The sequence below is a fragment of the Heptranchias perlo genome, chromosome 19, assembly GCF_035084215.1.
Source record: "Heptranchias perlo isolate sHepPer1 chromosome 19, sHepPer1.hap1, whole genome shotgun sequence".
Classification (NCBI taxonomy): domain Eukaryota; kingdom Metazoa; phylum Chordata; class Chondrichthyes; order Hexanchiformes; family Hexanchidae; genus Heptranchias; species Heptranchias perlo.
The window spans coordinates 5754485-5781486 of record NC_090343.1 but is presented as its reverse complement, the minus strand read 5'-3'; the positions used below and the strand labels follow the sequence as shown (position 1 = coordinate 5781486).

The 27002-nt window shown below is 45.6% G+C and overlaps 2 protein-coding genes across 5 annotated transcripts in view; both read left to right on the top strand.

Moving 5' to 3' along the window:
- Window positions 1-5132, top strand: part of unm_sa1614 (un-named sa1614) — a 214571-nt gene extending 209439 nt beyond the window's left edge. Inside the window, exon 28 of the mRNA XM_068000226.1 lies at window positions 841-5132. Within this exon, the coding sequence (XP_067856327.1) occupies window positions 841-906 (66 nt within the window). The 3' untranslated portion in view covers window positions 907-5132. The remainder of the gene's footprint in view (window positions 1-840) is intronic.
- Window positions 5133-10555: 5423 nt separating this feature from the next.
- znf341 (zinc finger protein 341) overlaps window positions 10556-27002 on the top strand; it is a 37065-nt gene continuing 20618 nt past the window's right edge. For 2 of the 4 annotated variants that reach the window (XM_068000223.1, XM_068000222.1), the window contains exons 1-7: window positions 10556-10627; window positions 13968-14078; window positions 14944-15137; window positions 16138-16290; window positions 17786-17980; window positions 19479-19674; window positions 26161-26245. In XM_068000223.1, coding sequence (XP_067856324.1) covers window positions 10597-10627; window positions 13968-14078; window positions 14944-15137; window positions 16138-16290; window positions 17786-17980; window positions 19479-19674; window positions 26161-26245 — 965 coding nt within the window. In that variant the 5' untranslated portion in view covers window positions 10556-10596. Of the gene's footprint in view, window positions 10628-12302; window positions 12324-13967; window positions 14079-14943; window positions 15138-16137; window positions 16291-17785; window positions 17981-19478; window positions 19675-26160; window positions 26246-27002 lie in introns of those variants that run through there. The other 2 variants (XM_068000224.1, XM_068000225.1) reach the window with 2 other exon arrangements.

Here is a 27002-nt window from a genome sequence, read left to right as displayed (position 1 = left end):
CCTTTAAATAGCGCTGGTGGGGGGGTCCTCCAGGCACACTAAGACACATTCAGATGTGCATGGTTAAGACTGTATTGAATTGAGCATTAAGGTCCAAAATGGTGTCTATCACTTTAAATCAGCATTGCACACTGCACACATTTTCTCCCTACTTTACATGCTTCCGGCGTTTGGTATTTGCGCATGCACTAACTCCTATGCCAAGATGCCGTCCGGTGCACGTCACGCTGGAAACGTGCGCGCGCAGCCAAGGTACCATCTTGAATGTTCAAGAGACCGCGTAGCACTGAAACAACGGGTGCTACACGGCCCAATTTAGCACCCACAGTGTCTTAGTCAACATTCCTCTCAACTGGCGCCATCAAACAAAGATTAACTGATCAATCTTCTCATTGCTGTTTATGGGATGTTGCTAACGCAGAATGGCTGCCATGTTTATCTACATAAGTCTGAGATGTGAGAAGTTTTGATGATGTGATGGGACGATATAGAAATAACCAATGAACATATAATTAGCAAAAAAAATTGCATTCCAACTAGATGGTTGCATCTCCAACATTGCAGCACTCCTTCAGTACTGCATTAAAATGTCAGCCTAGATAGTGTGCTCAAGTCCTGGTATGGGGTTTGAACCCACAGCCTTCTGACTCAGAGATGAGAGTGCTGAGCCAAACTGACACAATAAGAATTTTTAATTAGCTAAATACTTTGGGATAATAGCACACCCTGCATATTACAGAGCATCATTTGTTTCTAGTAATGGGAATAGAGTGTTCTCAAAGCTTTCAGCATGTTGACTTGGTTTAAATGACGTGTCCACTTTTTTTCTCCTTCTGGTAGAATGGCTACATAGATGGACAGCCTCACAGAAAAGGTCTCTTCCCAGCATCTTTTATCCACTTATAAACAAGCTAACAGCTCCCATCTTTCATTCCGGGCTGTTAAAGATCAATGAGATAAGACCAATGTCATTCGCTTCTTCGGAATTATTTACTCCTTGGAGCTCAAAGCGTCTATTTATTTCATTGAAAGGCAATCGTCATCTGAAAATCATCCTTTATGACCGTGAACAATGACTGCACAGAGCCAGTTCTTCTAATGCAGCAGCCCTTCAATGGGGGGAGTTTGTACTGGTATATCGGGCAGTTTGGTGAAACCCTAATTAGTGGGTCACCTTCAGGAAAGATCCAGATTGCTGTTTTAAGGCAGGTGGCTGTTTAATTAGTGTGACCATAAGTGTATGTCTTACTGTAATTTGCTAATGTTTATTGGTATATAAAAAATCTTGTTTCCAACTAGTGAAATTATTCAATTATATACATTTGAGGATTTGAAACAGTCACCAAACACCGTAGTTGTGAATTAGCCAAATATATATATATACATATATATTATATATGAAAAAGCCTATTGTTGTTAGAATTGGTTGTGCTGGAAGTGGTCAACACATGACCACACTGACTGGTTTCAAGTATCCAATGAGGGGAAGGGGCACCTCTCCTACCTGTCACTGATTTATTTGATGTTGCCACTTCAGAATGCAAGCAGCAACTATGACAATCCATGATGGCATGCAGCCTCCAGGTGGCAGAGAAGGAAGAATGTGAGAAAAATTATGAAAGAGTATACGCATTTTTATTTTTAAAGATAGCATGTAATAATTTTTTTAAATCAATGTTCATGTTAAAACATTTTAACAAGAAAATCAATTGCTATATCGTACTTTGAAATATAATAGACTTTGGATTATCAAAACCAGTTTGGACTTGTGTTTACCATACAGTAAATGAGCTTATATGGATGATTGAAATTCATAATCTGGATCAGGATTGAAATTTTTTTTAAAATCACCTCCCCCCTCAAGTGTATGGCAGGAGGGAGGGGGCAAGATTGTGGTGATCTGAGCTTAAAATTGTGAATGGCTGCACAGGTTTATTTTGGTGAATCTGTACAAGTGAACTACCTCTCTTGGAGTGTGAACTGCTTTTCATTTTGAAATTGGGATGAGTCTCATTAAGCAAAATCAGGAGTGCAGCAGCACCATCTAGAGTTTGAACAAAGCAATCATGAAGGTGACTTGTGCACATTGCAATCACTGTATTTGTGAAAAAATGCTGCTGTATATGCTATGAAAGATTAATCGGGCAGTAAATGTACTACTGGATTTGCATAAAGCGTATATTGTGACTACGCTCGCTCTTTCCCCCTCCCTTCCCCATGGTCAAAATTAGATTGATCCTGGCATCATAAAAGGGTACAATACTATTGATGATAAATGTGTCATGAGAACAATCAAATCAAACTATCAAATCTTTAGATTTACTGCCAGGTTAACTGGTGACAGTGTTAGTCCCAACGGTGGATTTGTTGAGTCTAAATTCACTCTTAATCTAAACTGGACAAAAAAAAAGTGAAAATATTGATTGTGCATGAACATAAGAAGATAAGAAATAGGAGCAGGTGTAGGCCATATGGCCCCTCGAGCCTGCTCCGCTATTCAATAAGATCATTGCTGATCTTTGACCTCAACTCCACTTTCCTGCCCAATCCCCATATCCCTTGATTCCCTCTGCTGCGACTGTTTGTTGTTACAAAAGAACATATTATGCAATTGTACTGTGAGCCAACAAGTTATAGAATTGAGTTTTTGATTTAATGATTTAATGAAGTCACTATTAAAGCTGAAATCAGATCACCTCACCATTGCAGAGAAAGCTCTGAATGGAATCTGGGTTTAATCTAGATTTGACCCACATGAACAAACTGTAGACACTTTGAATGATGTTACTTATAACTCCCCCTCCCACCCCTCCCCAATACCTCCACACGAAATGACTGGTACACATCATACCACTGTGTATGTATCGTGGTGAGATTCACAATCATTTGATTTGTTCAAATAAGACTATCAGTGTATCTGAATCAAAATAGGAACCAAATAGAGTTAGGATCAATGTGAACTGGATCAGTGCAATCTGAAGTTAGGAAAACTGTTACTTGTTGTTTTTTATTATGTTCGATGAAACAAGTCATTCCAGAATTCTGATTCCTATAACTGGGTAGTGTGCTGAATATTCTCTCGTGTATTTTAAAGGTGAATGCCACCTTAATTATCATTGTGAATAAATTGAAAGCTCAGTAAATGACTTAATCACTGTGTCTAGTTTTACAGTTTGGGTTTTCTCCCAACTCTTTGTGCTTGCTGCAAAATGCAGTTTCCAATGACAGGACCGCGATCAGAAAGACATTTACTGTGATATTTCACACCAGAGGTTACACGGGTTGTTCACCATGCACTCCTGCCCACTTCAGAAGACAGAAACACCATGTTATCAGGCTAAAACTAGGAATTGAATTTATTTACAAGGTTTATAATTGCTCAGAAACAAAAGACACATAGCAGATCATTTGCAATACAATGTTTGACTTGCATTCTACTTTCAAATGTTTCCAAAACCAAAATCATAAAGTCCTTTTCAGAATCTTTTAACACAGACACATTTCTGCCCTGGAATCCCATCTCAGAGCCATGATGTTTTCTTTTATTCATGGGATGTGGGCATCACTGGCAAGGCCAGCATTTATTGTGGTAAGCCACCTTCTTGAACAACTGAGTGGCTTGCTAGGCCATTAAGAATCAACCACATTGCTGTGGGTCTGGAGTCATATATAGGCCAGACTGGGTAAGGATGGCAGGTTTCCTTCCCACAGGGCATTAGTGACCCAGATGGGTTTTTATGACAATCTGGTAGTTTCATGGCCACTATTACTGATACTAGTTTTTTTAATTCCAGATTTTAATTAATTAATTGAATTTAAATTCCCCAGCTGCCATGGTGGGATTTGAACTCATGATTCCAGAATATTAGTCTAGACTGCTGAACTACTAGCCCAGTAACATAACCACTGTGCTACTGTACCCATGTAAAAGCAAATGGTTGAAGTAAGAGAACTACAGACTAAGGACAGCACTTACAGACTCTATTTTCCTCTCTCTCATACGTCAGGAGCTAATCTGGGGAAGCACACCCTGCTTGACGTGATATATTTCCGGATTCAGATCCTCATCTACATGCTGCCCCTTAGGTGACATCATCCGGAGACATAGGAAGAGCAATTGGACACCATTGTGCTCGTTTCTGGGGGTGGTGGGGGGGAGAGAAGCACCAATTTCATGGTGCTGTGTCCTGTGCCCGAACGCGCCTGAAGTACGTCCAATGCCATATTGACTCAGGCAATATTTAGGCGTTCCTGGCAGCTACCTGTAACAGGCATTATGCTTCTTGCATATGCCATCGAGGGGCCTAATGCCTGTTTCACGACCCCGCTCTGAAATTCCGCTCAGTTTTTCAGGCTCTTCTGCAGCCAAACCAGCAGTCCTTAAAAGGCTGCTGACAGCCCATGCTCACCCCCATCTCATTCGCCTCACCCCCCTCCCTCTGGGTACTGTTACTCAGTACATGGGGCATGCCATTTTGATTTTTTTTATCTCTTCAGAGTTCCAGGGAGTTCCTTGCAATAAATATTCTGCTGCGACTGTTTATTGCTACAAAAGAACATATGCAATTGTACTGTCAGCCAAAATGTTATAGAATTGAGTTTCTGTTTTATTTATAAGAGCACTATTCCGTTATAGCAAACAAGGTTTCTCACTGCAACCTGGGTTATAATAGCTTTCACCTTGTTCACAATTTTAATGCAGGTGATGTTCTTCAAAAAGAAAAGGAAAAACTTGCATTAATATAATGCCTCTCACATCTCTACAAAATATCTCAAGGTGCTTCACACACAAATTAATTTCTTTGATGTGTGGCATTTGTTCTTAGTTAAGCAACTGTACTGTATCTGAAGTCGCTCAATACTATAGCCTGTGTCATCCTTATTTGTATTTATTATGCCATATGTTTATTTTACACAATATAAGTTAATACTTATTGTCTCAGTTTCACTGCAATGTGCATATAGATTGATGAATCAAGCATCTGAGGCATATTTTCCAATTTTTTTTTACTTTTTAGTCTTGTATCATGGAAGGGTTATGTTCAATTTGAAAAAGTGTATGATATTATTAAAGATGGTGATAAATACCTTGTGGTGTTTTATAAAGATTAAAGATAATGCAAAAACCGTGATTATTTTTTTCTCATTTTAAAGCAATTGATGTTAACAGTAATGTAAGAATTTAATTGGATTATATCATTTCATAGCTTGGGTAGCTGGTAAATGTACTGTCTTGTGTGGCACTCAAGACCCCAGGTTCAATTCCTGGACTCTGCTGAATTAGCTAACCTGATTCAGGGCAACGGCTGGCGTGCTGCTGTTCCTAATGCCCCTTGACTAGGGAGGCTTAAAAGCAGCCAAGATTCCTGCATCTGGTCGTTATTCAGTGACCCGCTACTTTATAGTTATACGAAAGTGAACATTAGGTATGGACAGGATCAGACATCGCTGTGATTTCCCCCCACTTCCTCCCCCCTCCACCCTCATCCCCATAAAAACACTGGACACGTGTAAAAATGGGCAAGGTACTGGAGGGCTGTCAGTAGTCATGAAATGCAGAGTAGACACAACCAAAATCATAACATAGCACAGATAAATTACTTGAAAGGATTTATTGTTAAACAAAGCACTTGTGTTATTGAAATACTGTTGACCTCTGTGGGATGTTAGTATAATCTGATTTAACAAGGTCATCTGTTGCAAGTACCTCATAAATGTCTTTGTATATGGTGAACAAGTTAGTGCTTTGTAGGTAACATCACTGGATATATTGTTGTCTGAACATAGTACAGCACAGAAGATGTCCTTAATTGGCTCATCCTCTGCTGGTTTCGTTATTCAAAGCCTTAAAACAGGTCCATTGACCTTAGCCTTGAAACAGGTCCATCATCCTTCATAGAATTGAAACAGGTCCATTATCCTTCATAGCCTTGAAACACGTCCATCGTTCTTCATAGCCTTGAAACAGTTCCATTATCTTTCATAGCCTTGAAACAGGTCCATCATCCTTCATAGCCTTGAAGCAGGTCCATTATCTTTCAAAGACTTGAAACGGGTCCATTATCCTTCATAGCCTTGAAACGGGTCCATTATCTTTCAAAGCCTTGAAACAGGTCCATCATTCTTCAAAGCCTTGAAACAGGTCCATTATCCTTCATAGCCTTGAAACAGGTCCATTATCCTTCATAGCCTTGAAACAGGTCCATTATCCTTCATAGCCTTGAAACAGGTCCATTATCTTTCATAGCCTTGAAACAGGTCCATTATCCTTCAAAGTCTTGAAACAGGTCCATTATCCTTCATAGCCTTGAAACAGGTCCATCGTTCTTCATAGCCTTGAAACAGGTCCATTATCTTTCATAGCCTTGATACAGGTCCATCGTCCTTCATAGCCTTGAAACGGGTCCATTATCTTTCATACCCTTGAAACAGGTCCATCGTCCTTCATAGCCTTGAAACAGGTCCATCGTCCTTCATTGCCTTGAAACAGGTCCATTATCTTTCAAAGCCTTGAAACAGGTCCATCGTCCTTCATAGCCTTGAAACAAGTCCATTATCCTTCATAACCTTGAAACGGGTCCATCGTCCTTCATAGCCTTGAAACAAGTCCATTATCTTTCATAGCCTTGAAACAGATCTGCTCTGTTGATTTTTGAGGTGGATGTTCCTTTGAATGGTAGGTAGCCATTGGTTGGCTTACACTACACAGCCCCGTCTCCTCCGTGTTCAAGGCATTGAAATGATTGAGAAGGCTGAATGCTTTCTCAATGATTAATTACATCAGCATGTGAACTTGATTCTGCTGATATTCTGGTGCAAAAGGATTGAATAATGGTGTCATTGTAGTTGCAATGTTTGGAGTGACACCATGCCTGAATCCGTGAAGACCTTGTGTAACAATTGTTCTTAAAACAAAAGTATTGACAATGATAGTTCTTACACCATTCAGTGCCAAAGTTCATAAGACTCTAATGATCAAAACAGTAAAGATCAATTAATTTACTTAATGGAATTAAAACTATTCCTGCTATGGGATGATCCATCAAGGACAATACTGCTGGTTTCAAGTGACTGAATAAATCACACTTCAATTTTATTATATAGAAAGGAAATTAAGGATGACATTTGTAGACAAATTAGAGAGGTGTATATTAACAATACAGTTATAATTGTCTAGGATATGGAAAATGTTAGTGTTTAAAAAGGAGAGGGGTTTCTGCAGTTTGTTCATTACTGTTTTCTCAGTCAATTTGTTGCTACTCCAACAAGGAAGGAAGCATTACTTCACCTGGTCCTAGGTAAAGAAGGGGAATATTTGAGAAATAGTGACCACAATATAATTAGGTTCAGCGTAAGAATAGAAAGGAAAAGTAAAAGACAAGGGCAAAGGTACTTGACTGGGAATAAAGAAAAATAATTGCAAGATAAAAAGGGACCTCGTCCATATTAAATGGATGGAAAACTGGCAAATAGAACCTTAGGCCAAAGTGGGAAATATTAAACAAGAGCTGGAAAGAGTACACACCAAATAAATTCCTGTAACATCCCAAGGTACTTCACAGATAGGAAAAGCAACATCGAGCCAGGAATGGCTGACCAGAAGCTTAGTTGAAATGATGGGTTTTGCGAAAGTTTGTAGAGTGAGATGGAGAGCTTGAGGGACTTAGAGAATACGGCTCAGGCAGCTGAAGGCTCTGCCACCAAAGGCAGGGCAAAGGGAGAGGAAGATGCACAAACGGAGTTAGTGGAACAGAGGGGGCGATGTAAGGCTGGAGGAAATTGCAGAGATAGGGTAGGTCAAGGTCAGCAAGGTATTTGAAGATGAGCATCGGGATTTTAAATTTAATGCACTATGGGACTAGGAACTAGTGTACATCAGTGGGAACAGGGATGATGGATGCGCAGCACTTACTGTGGGACAGGATACATGCAGCAGAGTTGGAGGTTATGAAGGGTGGAGGTCGGGAGACCAGCAAGGACAGAGGAAAGGATTTAGGACTGAGATGAGGAAAAATTTCTTCACTCAAAGAGTTGTGAATCTTTGGAATTCTCTACCCCAGAGGGCTTTGGATGCTCAGTCGTTGAGTATATTCAATATTGATATTGATAGATTTTTGGACACTAAGGGAATCAAGGGATATGGGGATAGGGCGGGAAAGTGGAGTTGAGGTAGAATTTCAGCCATGAACTTACTGAATGGCGGAGCAGGCTCAAGGGGCCGTATGGCCTACTCCTGCTCCTATTCCTTATGTTCTTGTAGCATTGGAGTAGTTGAGCATGGAGATGATGCAGGCATGTCAGATTTTCAGCAATGGAGGGGCTGAGGCAGAAGTTAGCAGTCTCTGTGATGGAGAGGACACAGGGTATGAAACTCCACTCAGGGTCAAAGCTGAGAACCGCCTGATTAAGCCTAAGATAGTGATCAGGGAGGAGATGGAATAGTGGCAGGGGATTGGAGTTTGTGACAGAGGACAAAGACAATGGCTTTGGTCATCTCAGTGTTGAGCTGGAGGAAGCTCTAACTTATCCAAGAATGGATGTTGGACGAATTGTCTGACAGTGTAGAGGCTGTCAAAAGGTCAAGTCAGGTGGTGGAGACGTAGGGTTGTGTTATCAGCATTAATGTAGGAGCTGACCCTATGCCTTGGCTATGCAAGGGAGGCAGGAGAAGCCACTGCTTGGATGGTAGGAAAAGTACTTCATTGGGTGTGAAGTGTGAATCTTGCTTAAGACTTGTGAATTTTGTACTTATATACTCTCATCATATGTTCACTGTCCAAGTTAAGTAGCCTGCTTACTTCAATTTATCTTTTTCATACAATTTAAATTTAAATTTAGACAGTAATTTTGTGCTGCCATGGAGCTAAATGATGGAGGAGAAGGGTTAGGGGACAATCACGGTCAACCATGTCAAACACCGCAGAAAGGTCGAGGAAGACAAGCTGAGATAATGCACCACAACCACAAAATGAGTGGTTTTGGTTGAGGAGAGTGAAGGAAGGTATTGCTTGATGTGGTCACGCTCGGTGTGAAGATGGATGGCTATACCAGTTACACTTGAATTTCTGCTCCTCAGACTTACCACTAGCCTTTGACCTCTGGGACCTCAGTTCAAATCCAGACCAGACTGATGTAATGACAGTCTCCTCTGACTATTGCCTAAAAGGATCCTAACTGAAATAAGTCTGAGCAGCATCAGTCCAATTCCTAGTGGGCAATGGTTTGCAGAACAAAGCTGTGCTGTAACTTGGCACAAATTGGCAATCTCACTCACACACTGATGGCTGCAGTGGGAAATAGAAGAAAAATACTGCATTGGTGCAGTGGGAGGTGCTCTTCTGTGTTTGGGGCTGGGGCATGTTGTTGGGATAGAGTCAAGGAGGCTTTACTATGTGCTGTACTTGATATTAGTTTCTTTGATGCTGACACTGGGTGCCCAAAATTGGAAGAGTTCCATTACCCAGTACTAACATCCCTTTCCAAGATGAGCACAAAATTACCATCTAAATTTAAATTGTATGAAAAAGATAAATTGAAGTAGGCTGGCTATTTAACTTGGACAGTGAACATATGATGAGAATATATAAGTACAAAATTCACAAGTCTTAAGCAAGATTCGCACTTCACAACCAATGAAGTACTTTTGAAGTGAAGTCACTGTCGTAATGTAGGAAACACAGCAGCCAATTTATTTTATGTATACAATCAACAACAACAACTTGCATTTATATAGCGCCTTTAACGTAGTAAATGCCCCAAGGCAATTCACAGGAGCGTTATCAGAGAAAATTTGACACTGAGCCACAGAAGGGGATATTAGCACAGGTGACCAAAGAGGTAGGTTTTAAGGAGCGTCTTAAAGGAGGACAGAGAGGTGGGGAGGTTTAAGGAGGGGATTCCAGAGCTTAGGCCTAGACGACTGAAGGCACGGCCGTCAATGGTGGGGCAAAAGAAGTGAAGGATGCTCAAGAGGCCAGAGTTGGAGAACACAGAGATCTCGGAGGGTTGGAGGGCTGGAGGAGGTTACAGAGATAGGGACAGCCGAGGCCATGCAGGTATTTGAATCACATATATTTTATGAGAGTCTACACTCTTTACATAGTGTATGAAGTCACTGCACATCCTGCCTGCACAAGTGTGGGGTGAGGGGAGGGAGGGGTCGATGGAGAATGTATCTCTGTATCAGGTTGCATGGACTGGGAGTGATGCAGGTTGAGTGGGGTCCCAGGCAGCTTCTTTGGCCCTTGGTTCTGGGGTCAGTTAGGGTTGGGAACAGTGTGTGGGGGTGGGGGGGAGTGGGGGAAAGGGGATCCTGATTGTTATTTTTTGGGGAATCTGAAATTATGTTCCGTCCATTGGCAAAACAAAGACGAATACAATAAAAGTTTCTCTCCAAACTCACTCGAGTTTTAAAACTCAGTGGTGGGGTGGGGAGACGAGCGCCCCCTGCCGGGAACCCTGACCCAGTGCAGCCCCGGCTGTTCCGTGGGCGACAGCTCCCTCTGGTGGACGCGCGGCTCCTTTCAGCGGGGGGGTTTTTTTTGCCCTCCCCATTTCCCATCGTCCTAGCCTCAAACACAACAGAGGAGCTCCAAGATGGCGCAAGCAATTTTCGAGGCGTTGGCAGGTAGTAAAATGCAATATTAACCTCCTTCCCCTTTCATAATTTACCCTTCACCCCCATCCATTGCATTTTGCATTTGAATCCTTTCCCCTTCTTGCATGCAACATTATTGTTATTATTTTATTGCAATGTCTCTGAGCAGAACAAATATCAGGAAACTATTGTTCTGCAATTTTGTTTTTCCGCCCCCCCCCCACTCCCAATCCAATATAGATTGTCTTTTTTTTTTAATAATAATGCTGCCGGGGAAGAGGCGCCGTTTCCAGGTTGGAGCCGAGCAGTTTTCCGGGGGGAGAAGCTCTGGAACAGCAGCTTCCAGAGGAAATGGAAGTGAAGAAAGATGGCAGGAGGGTCCGGGCTTGTTGGAAAAGCCAGAGAGGCTTTTTAAAAAGGAGGAAGAGCCTCAGCTCTTTCTGCTCACTGCGTGGATATCATTGCAATGCTGCATTTAAAAACAAAATGAATACACTTTCATACATGAATTGCTCAGATTATTGTGAGATGTGCAAATTGATACAGCAATGTGTCAGATCTTGGTCACAGTGCAGGGTTATGGAATGACTTGTGTCTTGTTAAAATGGAATTTGATGTCAAATTCACTGAGAGGTAAAGAGGGAAATCGGCAATAAAAACAAGGTGCCAGAACCATGCGATAGGTCGATGAGAGACTGTAAATCAAGAGATTGGTTAATGTTTTTTGGGGAGGACCCCCTTGGGGTGTAGAACATCTTTGTTGGATCTTTTTGCTCGTTCTGACAAAAGGGTCAAGACCTGAAACGTGGTTAGGCCAGATCTTGCTGGATTGGGACATCTCGCGACGAGCCCCGTTAGTTCGACTTTTTCCTCCACCCTTCAGCTCAATTTTTTTGCCCCGTAACTTGCTGGAAGTGCGAGCTGATAACGGAGAATCTGGGACCTTAGTGAACGATGGGACCAACTGTCTGTCTCCTTAACCGATGAGATTTAAGGATTGAGAAAGATACAGAGGAACGACGGAGAAGGAAATAGTGTGAATTAGAGTCAAATCAGGTAATGAAAAGAGAAATAAAGAGTGGGAAAGAAAGACTGGATTAAGAGAGAGAGAAGACAGACAGACAGAAAGGAAAAGTAGATTGGGGCTCTATTCATTGGAGTTCAGAAGAATGAGAGGCGATCTTATTGAAACATATAAGATTGTGAAGGGGCTTGATCGGGTGGATGCGGTAAGGATGTTCCCAAGGATGGGTGAAACTAGAACGAGGGGGCATAATCTCAGGATAAGGGGCTGCTCTTTCAAAACTGAGATGAGGAGAAACTTCTTCACTCAGAGGGTAGTAGGTCTGTGGAATTTGCTGCCCCAGGAAGCTGTGGAAGCTACATCATTGAATAAATTTAAAACAGAAATAGACAGTTTCCTAGAAGTAAAGGGAATTAGGGGTTACGGGGAGCGGGCAGGAAATTGGACATGAATTTAGATTTGAGGTTAGGATCAGATCAGCCATGATCTTGTTGAATGGCAGAGCAGGCTCGAGGGGCCGATTGGCCTACTCCTGCTCCTATTTCTTATGTTCTTAAGATTAAATTAAAAATTTGACATTTTTAAAATCTCTAACAGGAATTGACTACCTGAAGGAATGAGATTGAACAGTTTAAATTGTTCTCCTTCTGGGCCAGAGAGATCGATTGGCATTGCATTAACAATTATCATGTTGCTAAAAAGGTACTTACTTCTTAATCACCAGCCCTAACTTTCTGCGGTGAGTTTTATGGGCAGTTAATGTGCAAATCCAGCAAGCTCTTATAAATAACGGGGAGGTTGAGGGCGCGATGCCTTTTGTGTGAAGCAAATGGTGTAAATCGACCAGCAGGTTCTGGAGAGTCACAACTCACGGAGAATCTCTTCATCCCCTGAACCTGCCGGCCGATTTGCACATTAATGACGGCCTGCTTCATTAACACACTGTTGTTTTTCCAGCAAGTTCCGGCCCAATCTCTCGACGGAGGCCAGACCGGGTAAGGACGGCAGGTTTCCTTCCCTAAAGGACATTAGTGAATCAGTTGGGTTTTTTTACGACAATCTGACAGCTTCACGGTCACTTTTACCGTTACCAAATTTTTTAAAAACTGAGTTCACGTTCTCAAACTGCCATGGTGGGATTTGAACTCCTGTTCTCTGAATTACGAGTCCAGTAACGTAACCAGTACACTATCAAATCCCTGAATACATCTAAAAAAAAATTAAATGGAGCAAGGAAGGTGCAAAATTGAAAGGTAGAGAAAGACTTGCATTTATATAGCGCCTTTTACAACCGCAGGGTGTCCCAAAGCGCTTTACAGCCAATTAAGTATCTTTTTATTTGAAGTGTAGTCACTTGTCCTAATGTAGCAAACGCAACAGCCAGTTTGCACACAGCAAGATCCCACAAACAGCAGTGTGAGAATGACCAGATAATTTGTTTGTGATGTTGGTTGAGAGATAAATATTGGCCAGGACACTGGGGAGAACTCCCCTGCTCTTATTGGAAATAGTGGCCACGGGATCTTTTACGTCCATCTGACAGGGCAGACGGGACCTCGGTTTAACGTCTCATCAGAAAGCCGGCACCTCAGTACTGGCACTTGGAGTGTCAGCCTAGAATTTGTGCTCAAGTCTCTGGTTTAAGTCCCACTCCAATCAACCTTTTGACTCAAAGGTGAGAGTCCTACCCACTGAGGCACAGCTGACACCAGTGTCACTGCTCGACAAGCAATGGATATTGAAAAAAAATTGCAGCCTTGAAGAAGCTCAGTTTTGTGGTTTATCTCCGCGGTACTTGGTGAGGCTGGGTGATTGGCTGTGGCCATTTTCACTTGAGAGCGAACTCCCGTAAAATAATCACGGGACGAGTTCCTCGGGGGGGGGTCCCAAAGTGTTCTCTGTACCAGAGGGTCAGAGATGGGGCGGCCAATCGCAGATCAAAACAACCACAACTACTTGCATTTATATTGCGCCTTTAACGTATTAAAACCACCTGGGCCCTAATGTCTGGAATTACCTCTCCACTTCTGTCTCCTCCTCTAACATGATCCCTACCTCTTTGACCAAGCTTTTGGTCATCTGTCCTAATATCTCAAATATGTCAAATTTTGTTTGATAATCGCTCCTGTGAAGCGTCTTGGGACGTTTTACGACATTAAAGGCGCTATATAAATGCAAGTTGTTGTTGAAGTTTTTCCCCTTCTGAACCACTAACACCCCCCTCGTCCTGCGCCCCCCCCCTCGTCCTGCGCCCCCCTCGAATAGGGGTCAGTGGCGCCATCCAGAGGCAAAGTTTTAAGTTGACTCCTTCCACCGTTTTGAATGTTCTTTTCTATTTCTTCACAGGAATGGACAACCAGACTGTGCTGGCGGTTCAGTCCCTGTTGGACAGTCAGGGAGCTGTCACCGACCCATCAGGACACGGAGTGACCAACAACAACATACAACCAACCATGGGTGAGTTGTGTAGGTTTGAGCCGAGCTCTTGGCAGCCCCCCTTTTAAGGGGAAAGAAACCTGCCGTCCTTTACCCGGGTATCAGGGATTCCAGGCCCGACGTGGTTGACTCTGAACGGCCTTCTGAAATGGCCCCTCGCAAACCACTCCGTTCCCGGGGCTGCCAGGGACGGATGGGCAATAAATGCCGGCCTCGCCAGCGACACCCACACGCCGAGAATGAATCTTAAAATAAAACACTGGCCCGAGGGGCTTTTGGACTCTGGAAGGTTGGAGCAGGTTCGATGTGTGAAAATGATTCGAATGTTGGCTCATCAACCTCCCAGGTCTGAACGCTTGATTGGGGGAGCGGAGGGGGGACGAGGAAGGGAGGGAGGGAGCAGGCTGGGGAGGGGGTGGATGGAGGTGGAGGTGGAGGGGGAGGGGGAGGGGGTGGGGCCCAGGGAAGGAGGCGAGGGGGGAGTGGGGGGTGGTTTGTGGACGGAGGAGGGGAGGGGGGTTGGACGGAGGAGGGGAGGAGGTGGGGCCGGGGAGTGGATGGAGGAGGATAGGGGATGGTAGTGGGGGGAGAGGAGGGTAGTGGGGCCGGGGGGAGGGGGCTGCAGCGGAGCGGGGGGGGGGGGGGGGGGGTAGAGGGAGGGATGTCCTGGGATCAAAACCCAGCGTGAGTCAGCGAGGGTGAAACTGGCCTGCGGTCGATGGAGCCAATCGGGTGCCTGTCCGCAGAAATTAAAATGAAAACGGGCGGCCGATTGACGGCCTCCACGGACCCCCCCCTCCCTCCTCCTCCGCCGTCCACGGGAGAAACGGGTGATTTAAAAAGAAAAAACATTGAAGTTGTGATGAATTCTCTCTCTCGTACACAGATGAGGACGACGTGTTTCTCTGCGGAAAGTGCAAGAAACAGTTCAATTCGCTGCAGGCCTTCATTTCTCACAAGCGTGAGCAGTGTCAGGGCAACATCCCATCGCTCGCCTCCGTCTCCTTGGCGCCTAGCAACGCCTACACCTCCGGCCCTGCCATGACCACAGTGCAGCAGCCTCAGCCGGTCAGTCGCCAGGTAAAGTAGGGGGTGGGAGAGGAGGAGGGGGTGGGAGAGGAGGAGGGGGTGGGAGAGGAGGAGGGGGTGGGAGAGGAGGAGGGGGTGGGAGAGGAGGAGGGGGTGGGAGAGGAGGAGGGGGTGGGAGAGGAGGAGGAGGGGGAGGGGGAGGGGGCGACTCTGATCTAGTGACTGCCGGGGGGGGGGGTTTTGGCTTGTTTGAGGAGAGTTAGACGTTCGGTTTTCTTCTCCTCTTGGTGGCTTGGTTTATAACTAGGGGCCGTCCGTGGCTCTGTGGGCAGCACTCTCTCGCCTCTGAGTCAGAAGGTCGTGGGTTCAAGTCCCACTCCAGAGACTCGAGCACAAAATCCAGGCTGACACTCCCAGTGCCAGTACTGAGAGAGCGCTGCACTGTCGGAGGTGCCGTCTTTCGGATGAAATGTTAAACCGAGGCCCCGTCTGCCCCTCTCAGGTGGACGTAAAAAATTCCATGGCCACTATTCGAAGAAGAGAAGGAGAGTTCTCCCCGGTGTCCTGGCCAATATTGATCCTTCAACCAACATCATTAAAAAAAAAACACATGGTCTGGCCATTATCACATTTGCTTTTGTGGGATCTTGCTGTGCGGAAATTGTCTGCTCCGTTTCCTACATTACGACAGTGACTACACTTCAAAACTACTTAATTGGCTGTAAAGTGTTTTGGGACGTCCTGCGGTGGTGAAAGTCGCTATATAAATACAAGTTCTGCCTTTCGTTCAGCTCATTTCAGTTTGTGTGTGTGTGGGCGGAGTCAGAGGGAACAGAGTTTGAGCTTCAGAGTAAGTGAGCGGGGTGATGAGAAGGTGCGCCACAGAGCTCTTTGTGCGTGGGAGAGGTTGACTAGTTGCTGAGTGACGGCATGCTGATGTTGCAAGCGATACCCGGGCGTTTGATCGAGTCCTAGAGACCGGGAACGTTAACTGGATCTCTCCTTTTCTTTTCCCCTCCCCCCCCCCCCCCCCCCCCTCCCTGTCGTCCAGCAAGTGTCCACGTATATCACCGTGCCTCACTCCCCGCTAACCCAGGCACTGGTCCAAGGAAACATCATCGTGAGCGACGACGTGCTCATGTCTGCCATGTCTGCCTTTACCTCCCTCGATCAGACCATGACGGCCATGCAGCCGCCCGTGCAGGTACGTTCCACAGGGGGGCACCGCCCTCGAGCCCCAATATCCCGGGGGGGGGGGAGGGGGGGTTTACACCCAGAATTCACAGTGGTTTTGTGGAGGGGGGTGGGTGCAGAGATCCATGGAATTCACGGTTCTCAGCAGATGGAGGGCGACTGTTGGACTCAGTTCCTCTGGGATTAGGATGAGGGGGGGTGCGAGGTGGGGGACATGATGTCTGGAGAGCGGAAGGAGATTGGGTGGGGCAGAATTGGGATCTCCCAAGTGCGAAGCACTGTGTTTCACTGAGCGAAATCATATAATAAACGTATAAAATTCCTAGAGGGCTTGACAGGGTAGATGCTGAGAGGTTGTTACCCATGGCTGGAGAGTCTAGAACTAGGGGACATAGTCTCAGGATAAGAGGTCGGCCATTTAGGACCGAGATGAGGAGGAATTTCTTCACTCAGAGGGTTGTGAATCTTTGGAATTCTCTACCCCAGAGGACTGTGGATGCTCATTCGTTGAGTATATTCAAGACTGAGATCGATAGATCTTTGGACACTAAGGGAATCAAGGGAAATGGGGATCGGGCGGGAAGGAGCAGTTGAGGTCAAAGATCAGCCATGATCTTATTGAATGGCGGAACAGGCTCGAAGGGCCGAATGGCCTGCTCCTGCTCCTATTTCTTATGTTCTTAATCTATGGACCAGGCTCCCCCGGGAGACGGTGGAAACAGTCAATATCAATTCATTCGAATGCAAATCAGATAGGAACAGGAGGAGGCCATTCAGCCCCTTGAGCCTGTTCCGCCATTCAATGAGATCATGGCTGATCTGTATCCTAATTCCATTTACCCACCTTGGCTCCATATCCCTTAATACCCTTGGCTGGCAAAAATCTATCAGTCTCAGATTTAAAATTATTAATTGAGCGTCTACTGCCTTTTGTGGGAGAGAGTCCCACACTTCTACCACCCTTTGTGTGAAGGAATGTTTCCTAATTTCTCCCCTGAATGGCCTGGCTCTGATTTTAAGGTTATGTCCCCTTGTCCTAGACTCCCCCCACCAGCGGTAAAAAGTTTCTTTCTATCCACCCTATCAATTCCTTTCAAAATCCTAAAAACCCCAATCAAGTCACCTCTTAACCTTCTGTATCCATTCAGAAAATAGCATTTTGGGATACAGTATACGAGTAATTTGAGACATGACATGTGGTGAGTGTAGCATGATTGGGGGGGATCAGGTGACTTTTGGACCTATGGTTCCCAAAGCTCTCCACCACTGGGGGTTTTCCTCACCTCATGTCTGGGTCTGTTGGAGACTAATTGATGGAGATCGATTGCAACACCTCCATTATCGTCGCTGCTACCAGGACGGGAGACGGGGTCCTCTTCTGGGCGATTTCCCTGTGAAAACTCCTCCAATTTTTTTGTGAGACAAAGTCGGGAGAGATTGAAGGTTGTGTCGTTTAAAAAATAATCAATTAGTTTTCCTCTGTGTGTTTTCACTGTGTTCTGTAGAGCAGTCACAACATGCACCCGGGGAGCTCGTACATTCCCCCGCCCCCACCTGCACCCCCCACCATGACTCCGCAAGTTCAGCCCAGCTCCAACGGGAACGCAGTGGTGCAGATCTACAGCACGCTGGCCCCGATGAACGGGAACTCGTCCTCCGAGGGGCAGTCGCTGGCAATGCAGCACTTCCAACAGATACAGGTACCGATCGATCAATCGCGCGCGCAAGCAGCTTGAGGCACCGCGGCTGCCTTGATTTTTTTTTTTAGATGGCACAGGCTCGATGGGCCGAATGGCCTCCCTCTGTGCTGTATGATTCTATGATTTGATTGTATGAAGGTGGGGTTAATGGCGGACGTGACGGGGCAAAAACGTGACAGGATGTTGTGACGCTTGTATCCTGTATGTGTTTCCCCCCCTCAAGCTCGGAATTGGATAGTCAGCGGGAGGGGGGGGCTGCTTAGCTGACACCCAACACAAGACTCCAGTGTTGCGGGGGAACATCCAGTGATGTGGCCCCATCGAGGCTTTTCGTTACAATAACTATCCCAAGGATTAATATATATATTAAAAAAAAAATGCACTCACATTGCACGTCAAAGAAATTTGTATTTCAAGCAGAGGAACCTATAGGGCTGTGGGGAGAGACCGAGGCGGAGAGTTAGTTTGCGATTGCTCTGGGCAGAGGGATCTGGGGATGGAGAAAAACAAATCACTAACAGTAGCGACGCAGGTTAATAAGGCCATTTTTTTAAAAAAAAAGCAAACCAAGCACTGAGGTTCATTTCTAGAGGGATAGAATTGAAAAGCAGAGAAGTTATGTTATAGAACTTTGGTTAGACCACACTTGCGAGCACTGTGCGCAGTTCTGGTCTCCATATTATAAAAAGGATATATGATGTGGAGATGCCGGTGATGGACTGGGGTTGACAATTGTAAACAATTTTACAACACCAAGTTATAGTCCAGCAATTTTATTTTAAATTCACAAGCTTTCGGAGGCTTCCTCCTTCGTCAGGTGAAAGAAATTTGTATTTCACATCGTTCACCTGACGAAGGGGGTAGCCTCCGAAAGCTTGTGAATTTAAAATAAAATTGCTGGACTATAACTTGGTGTTGTAAAATTGTTTACAAAAAGGATATAGAGGCACTAGAGAAGGTGCAAAAAAAGATTTACAATGATGATACCAGAACTGTGAGGATATACTTAATCAGGAAAGATTGAACAGGCTGGGGCTCTTTTCCCTAGAAAATAGAAGGCTGAGAGGTGACCTGAGAGAGGTCTTTAGGATAATGAAGGGGTTTGATAGGTAAACATAGAGAAAATGTTTCCACTTGTGGGGAAGACCAGCACTAGGGGCCATAAATATAAGATAAGTCACCAATAAATCCAGTAAGGAATTTAGGAGAAACTTCTTTACCCGGAGAGTGGTGAGAATGTGGAACTCGCTACAAGGAGTAGTTGAGGCGAATAGCATAGATTCATTTAAGGGGAATCTGGATAAACACACGAGGGAGAAAGGAATAGAAGGACATGCTGATCGGGTGAGATGAAGTCGGGAGGGAGGAGGCTCGTGTGGTGTGGAACCGAGCCGGTGCGTTTGAACCTGGGACTGTCCGCCCACGGTTGTAGTCCGCGTACTCTGTCAGCGGGCCTCGCTCTCGTCTCCAGTCACTGCCCTTTGTGCCGGGTCTCCAGGTTCCGAGCCAGTGTGTGGAGAGCTCGCCTTTCACCACTCCGCCTGTGTACAGCCCGGGGAAGCAAGGCTTCAAAGCGAAAACCAGCAGCATCGTCACCAGCTCGGCCCTCAACCCCGGCTCCAGCGATCTCACTGGCTTCGATTCCGACAGCGGGAAGAACAGGCACTCCAAAGACGCTATGGGCCTTCAGGAAGGTAAGAGGGTCAAACGCAAGCTGGGAGGAGACCTTCCTTTATTACTCTAGCCTCCTGAGTCAGAAGGTCGTGGGTTCAAGTCCCACTCCAGACACTTGAGCACGTAATCCAGGCCGACACTCCCAGTGCCAGTGCTGAGGGAGTGCCGCACTGCCGGAGGTGCCGTCTTTCGGATGAGACGTTAAATCGAGGCCCCGTCTGCCCTCTCAGGTGGACTTAAAAGATCCCACGGCACTGGTTCAAAGAAGATACAATTCTAAAGGGGGTGCAGGAGCAGAGAGACCTGGGGGTATATGTCCACAAATCTTTGAAGGTGGCAGGACAGGTTGAGAAAGCGGTTTTAAAAAAAAGCATACGGGATCCTGGGCTTTATAAATAAAGGCAAAAGCAAGGAAGTTATGATGAACCTTTATAAAACACTGGTTCGGCCACAACTGGAGTATTGTGTCCAATTCTGGGCACCGCACTTTAGGAAGGATGTGAAGGTCTTAGAGAGGGTGCAGAGGAGATTTACTAGAATGGTACCAGGGATGAGCGACTTCAGTTATGTGGAGAGACTGGAGAAACTGGGATTGTTCTCCTTTAGAGCAGGGAAGGTTAAGGGGAGATTTGATAGAAGTGTTCAAAATCATGAAGATAAAGTAAATAAAGAGAAACTCTTCCCATTGGTGGAAGGGTGGAGAACCAGAGGAGACAGATTTAAGGCGACATGAGGAAAAATTTTTTTGACACAGCGAGTAGTTATGATCTGGAATGCGCTGCCTGAAAGGGCGGTGGAAGCAGATTCAATCATGGCTTTCAAAAGGGAATTGGATAAATACTTGAAGGGAAAACATTTGCAGGGCTGCGGGGAAAGAGTGGGGGAATGGGACTAACTGGATTGCTGTGACAAAGAGCCGGCACGGGCTCGATGGGCCAAATGGCCTCATTCTGTGCTATAACCATTCTGAGATTCTAAGAGCAAGGGAGCTCTCGCTGGTGACCTGGCCAGTATTTATCACATTTACCACATTGCTGTTTGTGGGATCTTGCTGTGCGCAAATAGGCTGCTGTGTTTCCTTCATTACAACAGTGACTATACTTCAAAAAGTACTTCATTGGCTGTAAAGTAGTTTGAGACGTGCTGAGGTGGTGGAAGGCGTTTTATAAATGTTAAGTCTTTCTATCAGGACCTGCAACATATTCTACAAAAAAAAGTTGATCTTCCCGGCCATTCATAGAATCATAGAAGTTTACAACATGGAAACAGGCCCTTCGGCCCAACATGTCCATGTCGCCCAGTTTATACCACTAAGCTAGTCCCAATTGCCTGCACTTGGCCCATATCCCTCTATACCCATCTTACCCATGTAACTGTCCAAATGCTTTTTAAAAGACAAAATTGTACCCGCCTCTACTACTGCCTCTGGCAGCTCGTTCCAGACACTCACCACCCTTTGAGTGAAAAGATTGCCCCTCTGGACCCTTTTGTATCTCTCCCCTCTCACCTTAAATCTATGCCCCCTCGTTATAGACTCCCCTACCTTTGGGAAAAGATTTTGACTATCTACCTTATCTATGCCCCTCATTATTTTATAGACTTCTATAAGATCACCCCTTAACCTCCTACTCTCCAGGGAAAAAAGTCTCAGTCTATCCAACCTCTCCCTATAAGTCAAACCATCAAGTCCCGGTAGCATCCTAGTAAATCTTTTCTGCACTCTTTCTAGTTTAATAATATCCTTTCTATAATAGGGTGACCAGAACTGTACACAGTATTCCAAGTGTGGCCTTACTGATGTCTTGTACAACTTCAACAAGACATCCCAACTCCTGTATTCAATGTTCTGACCAATGAAACCAAGCATGCGGAATGCCTTCTTCACCACCCTATCCACCTGTGACTCCACTTTCAAGGAGCTATGAACCTGTACTCCTAGATCTCTTTGTTCTATAACTCTCCCCAACGCCCTACCATTAACGGAGTAGGTCCTGGCCCGATTCGATCTACCAAAATGCATCACCTCACATTTATCTAAATTAAACTCCATCTGCCATTCATTGGCCCACTGGCCCAATTTATCAAGATCCCGTTGCAATCCCAGATAACCTTCTTCACTGTCCACAATGCCACCAATCTTGGTGTCATCTGCAAACTTACTAACCATGCCTCCTAAATTCTCATCCAAATCATTAATATAAATAACAAATAACAGCGGACCCAGCACCGATCCCTGAGGCACACCGCTGGTCACAGGCCTCCAGTTTGAAAAACAACCCTCTACAACCACCCTCTGTCTTCTGCCGTCAATCCAATTTTGTATCCAATTGGCTACCTCACCTTGGATCCCGTGAGATTTAACCTTATGTAACAACCTACCATGCGGTACCTTGTCAAAGGCTTTGCTAAAGTCCATGTAGACCACGTCTACTGCACAGCCCTCATCTATCTTCTTGGTTACCCCTTCAAAAAACTCAATCAAATTCATGAGACATGATTTTCCTCTCACAAAACCATGCTGACTGTTCCTAATCAGTCCCTGCCTCTCCAAATGCCTGTAGATCCTGTCCCTCAGAATACCCTCTAACAACTTACCCACTACAGATGTCAGGCTCACCGGTCTGTAGTTCCCAGGCTTTTCCCTGCCACCCTTCTTAAACAAAGGCACAACATTTGCTACCCTCCAATCTTCAGACACCTCACCTGTAGATGTCGATGATTCAAATATCTCTGCTAGGGGACCCGCAATTTCCTCCCTAATCTCTCATAACGTCCTGGGATACATTTCATCAGGTCCCGGAGATTTATCTACCTTGATGCGCGTTAAGACTTCCAGCACCTCCCTCTCTGTAATATGTACACTCCTCAAGACATCACTATTTATTTCCCCAAGTTCCCTAACATCCATGCCTTTCTCAACCGTAATCGTACATTGAGTAGAATTTCCTTCACCAGTGAGGAGGACCTTTGTGACTCTCACCAGAATTGGTGGGGGGGTGTGGGGGAGGGAGTTTCATAAGACCATGAGAGATAGGAGCAGGAGTGGGCCATTCGGCCCCTCGAGCCTGCTCCGCCATTCAATGGGATCATGGCTGATCTGATTTTTACCTCAACTCCACTTTCCCGCCTTTTCTCCATATCCTTTGACTCCCTTGCTGATCAAAAATTTGTCTAACTCAGCCTTGAGTGTATTCGATGACTCAGCCTCCACAGCTTTTTGGGGTAAAGAATTCCAAAGATTCACGACCCTCTGGGAGAAGAAATTCCTTCTCATTTCCGTCTTAAACGGGCGACCCCTTATTCTGAGACTATGCCCCCTAGTTTTAGATTCCCCCATGAGGGGTAACGTCCTCTCAGCATCTACCCTATCGAGTCCTGTCAGAATCTTTTATGTTTCAATAAGATCTCCTCTCATTCTTCTGAACTCCAATGAGTATAGACCCAACCTGTTTAATCTTTCCTCATTAGACAACCCTTCCATACCCGGAATCAACCTCGGGAACCTTCTCTGAACTGCCTCCAATGCAAGTATGTCCTTCCTTAAATAAGGGCATCAGAACTGTACGCAGTACTCCAGGTGTGGTCTCACCAGCACCCTGTACAGTTGTAGCATGACTTCCCTGCTTTTATACTCCATCCCCCTAGAAATAAAGGCCAATATTCCATTTGCCTTCCGGATTACCTGCTGCACCTGTATGTTGACTTTTTGTGTTTCATGTACGAGGACACCCAGATCCCTCTGTACCACCGCATTTTGTAGCATTTCTCCATTCAAATAATATTTTGCTTTTTTTATTTTTCCTCCCAAAGTGGATGACTTCACATTTTCCCACATTATATTCCAGCTGCCAAATTTTCGCTTTTCCTGTCAATATCCCTTTGCAGACACTTTGTGTCCTCCTTGCAACTTGCTTTTCCACCTATCTTTGTATCATCAGCAAATTTGGCCACATTACACTCTGTTCCTTCGTCCAAGTCATTGATATATATTGTAAATAGTTCAGGCCCCAGCACTGAGCCCTGCGGCACCCCACTAGTTACAGATTGCCATTTTGAAAATGACCCTTTTATCCCGACTCTTTGTTTTCTGTTAGTTAGCCAATCCTCTATCCATGCCAGTATATTAACCCCAACACCATGAGCTCTTATCTTGTGCAGTATTCTTATGCTGATTAAGATAATATTAATTATCTTAATATTAAGATAATATCGAATGCCTTTTGGAAATCCAAATATACTGCATCCATTGGTTCCCCTTTATCCACCCTGCCCGTTACTTCCTCAAAAAGCCCTAATAAATTTGTCAGACACGATTTCCCCTTCATAAAACCATGTTGACTCTCCTTGATTGTATTATGAGTCTCCAAATGTCCTGCTACTACTTCCTTAATAATGGAATGTAGCATTTTCCCAATGACAGATGTTAGGCTAACTAGTCTATAGTTACCTGCTTTCTGTCTCACTCCCTTCTTGAATAGGGGTGTTACGTTTGTGGTTTTCCAATCCACTGGGACCTTTCCAGAATCTAGTGAATTCTGGAAGATCTCCATGTAGATCTCCATCGTGTCCACAGAACACGGATATGGGTCAGAGTAATGCCTGTTGTGGAACCGAGCCATAGAGGGGGTTCGATTTTCCCCCCTTGGTCCTTGCTGAGTTATGGAGGGCGAGGGGATTTTAACCCCCTGGCAGGGAAGCAGCCTAGTGAATGGCCGGACCTCCTGAGCAGGCCGCTGGCCGACTTCTCCTCCAAAATGGTCGGGCAGCAGATGCCTGGCCGTTAATATCGGGCGGCTCAGAGTCTGCGAGTTGGGCCCGAGGTCAGGGGGTAAACGGGCGGTCAGTGGTTTGGGGGAGGAGAGGAGAGTCCGGGGGGCGCGGGGAAGTGGAGGCCTACGTACACTTTCCCTTGTAAAGGCCTCCAGATCCTCTGGGGTCCCACAGAGGGACAAAATACCCTTAACCTGGAGGGTCCCCCTTCCTTTCCTCCCGGTGATTAGTCTCTGGCCTGGTGGGAATTCCCAGCCTCTCTTCTCTCCTGCCCACCCCCCCCAGGCCAACGTTAAAATAGTTGCTGGGTCCCGATGATGTCATCAAGATCCCGGCCGGATTCGGGTGCGTGTCCCTGCGTTAAAATTGGGCTCGGGGAGGGAGGCCAGCAGGTCAGTCTCTCCCACTCCCCCCACCCAATTGCTGGGGGGGTTGAATTAAAATCTCCCCCTCAGTGTGTCAGTTGGTGCAGTGATTGGGACCTTTTTGTGCCTCTGGGTTTGAGGTGATGGGGCAAAGGAAAATCAGCCAGAATTCCTGCTCCTGATTGTCAGTAACGCCCCCACCCCTCACCGAGGACAGGATTGGGCTAAGCTGTGATACCTCCCATGGTTGAATAGCCTAATGACGTTCACCGTGTAGAATGGCCATTTGGGTGAGGTGCTTGGAGGGTGGTTTGTGTACCTGTCTGGGGGAGGGGGGGACGAGGGTCGACGTGAGTGTAGCAGAGTCACGGTGGGGTGGGGGTGCGCGGGTATGAGGGAGCATCAAAGGTGGTCCCCATCGAGGTGCGCCCGTCGCTGTCTCTCGTACAGCGTTAGGGGAGCAGTGGTTGCGACAGGACCCGTTGGCCCAGAATTTGCTCTGAGTGGCGGACGCACAAAGGCTGCTGCCCATCAGATTTAAACTCACCCACAAACGACCCACGGGCTTTCGTGCGGGAACGTCCTCTAATGGTGAGCTGCTAAAAGTGCAGCGTCCTCCCCCGGGGATCAGTGAGCTGTGAGTTGGAGGAAGAATCTCTCTCTCTCTCCCCAAAACCAATCAACTGAAGCATCCCTGACAAGCCACGCAGACACAGAACCAGGAAGTGAAAGCTACAACAGTAAATTCAATGTAAAATCAGTTAGAGAAAGCAAAATAAATATTGAATTAAAAGCAGCGATAAAAGAGACAGTTTAAAAAAAAATGTAAAATTATTTCTTAAACGTCCAACAGCAATTAAAATCGGGAGGAATGAGACTCCCCACATTTTTAAAAGTTAATTTTCAGCACCAGAGTGGTTGTTTGGCGGTCATCACGGCTTATGTTAAAAGTTAGTTTAGACCTAAACAACCCTTTTTCTGAGCAGTTTAGTTTGTTTCCAGCTAGGCGGTGCAGCAGCTTCATTCATTTCACCTGCGAGCTGTCCGTCCCACGCGGCTTTTGGACGAGCTGGGCATCTGGTTGAGCAACTTCCAGATTTTCAGGTCACGCTGCGAATTCATGCTCACCGGAAGTTGCTCTTCCATTTGCCCTGAAGGAACGGAGAGCGCTGTTCGGCTCTCTGTTATTTTTGGAGCAAATTCCGGGCTTTGTGCTCCGGGAGGTCCTTCCGGTGAAGAGTTGTCTCGTAGGCCCTCCTCGAAACGTTCTACGCGGCCCAAAAAATAAAGGATGAAAATCGGCAGAAAGGAGAGAGATAGAAAATGGAAATCCGAGTGAGCGTCACAAACGTTTTTTCTTTTGTGTTTCAGGAAAAGGGAAATTGCAAAAGCTGAAATGTAGCTACTGCGACAAGATGTTTGGGAAGAATTTTGATCTCCAGCAGCACATTAGAAGGTAGGAGAGTTGGTTTCCTGATGGGACACAGTCCAAGGGACAGACAGCAACTGGCCGCCTGCCTCTCCTCTCCTGATTGGTGTCTCGTATCTTGCAGCGCAGAAGGAGGCCATTGTGCCTGTACCGGCTCTCTGAAAGAGCTGTCCATTTAGTTCCTCTCTCCCTGCTCTTTCCCCATAGCCCTGCAAATCTTTCCTTTTCAAGTAATTAATCCAATTCCCTTTTGAAAGTTATAATTGAATCTGCTTCCACCGCCCTTTCAGGCAGCGCGTTCCAGATCATAACAACTCACTGTGTAAAAAAAAAAAAATTCTCCTCATTTCCCCTCTGGTTCTTTTGCCAATTACCTGTCTCCTCTGGTTACCGACCCTCCTGCCAGTGGAAAAAGTTTCTTCCTGTTTACTCTATTTAAACCCCCTCATGATTTTGAACACCTCTATTAAATCTCCCCTTAACCTTACTCTGCTCTAAGGAGAACAACCCCGGCTTCTCCAGTCTCTCCAAGTAACTGAAGTCCCTCATCCCCGGTACCATTCTGGTAAATCTCCTCCGCACCCTCTCTAAGGCCTTGACATCATTCCTGAAGTGCGGTGCCCAGAATTGGACACAATACTCCAGCTGAGGCCTAACCAGTGATTTGTGACGGTTTAGCAAAGCTGGCAGTATTGACCAAAGATACTGTTACAGTATCAATACTGCCCCCCACCCAATATCAGGTTGTGTATGTTAAGAGGCAAGCCTGTCCCTGGGGCCTACT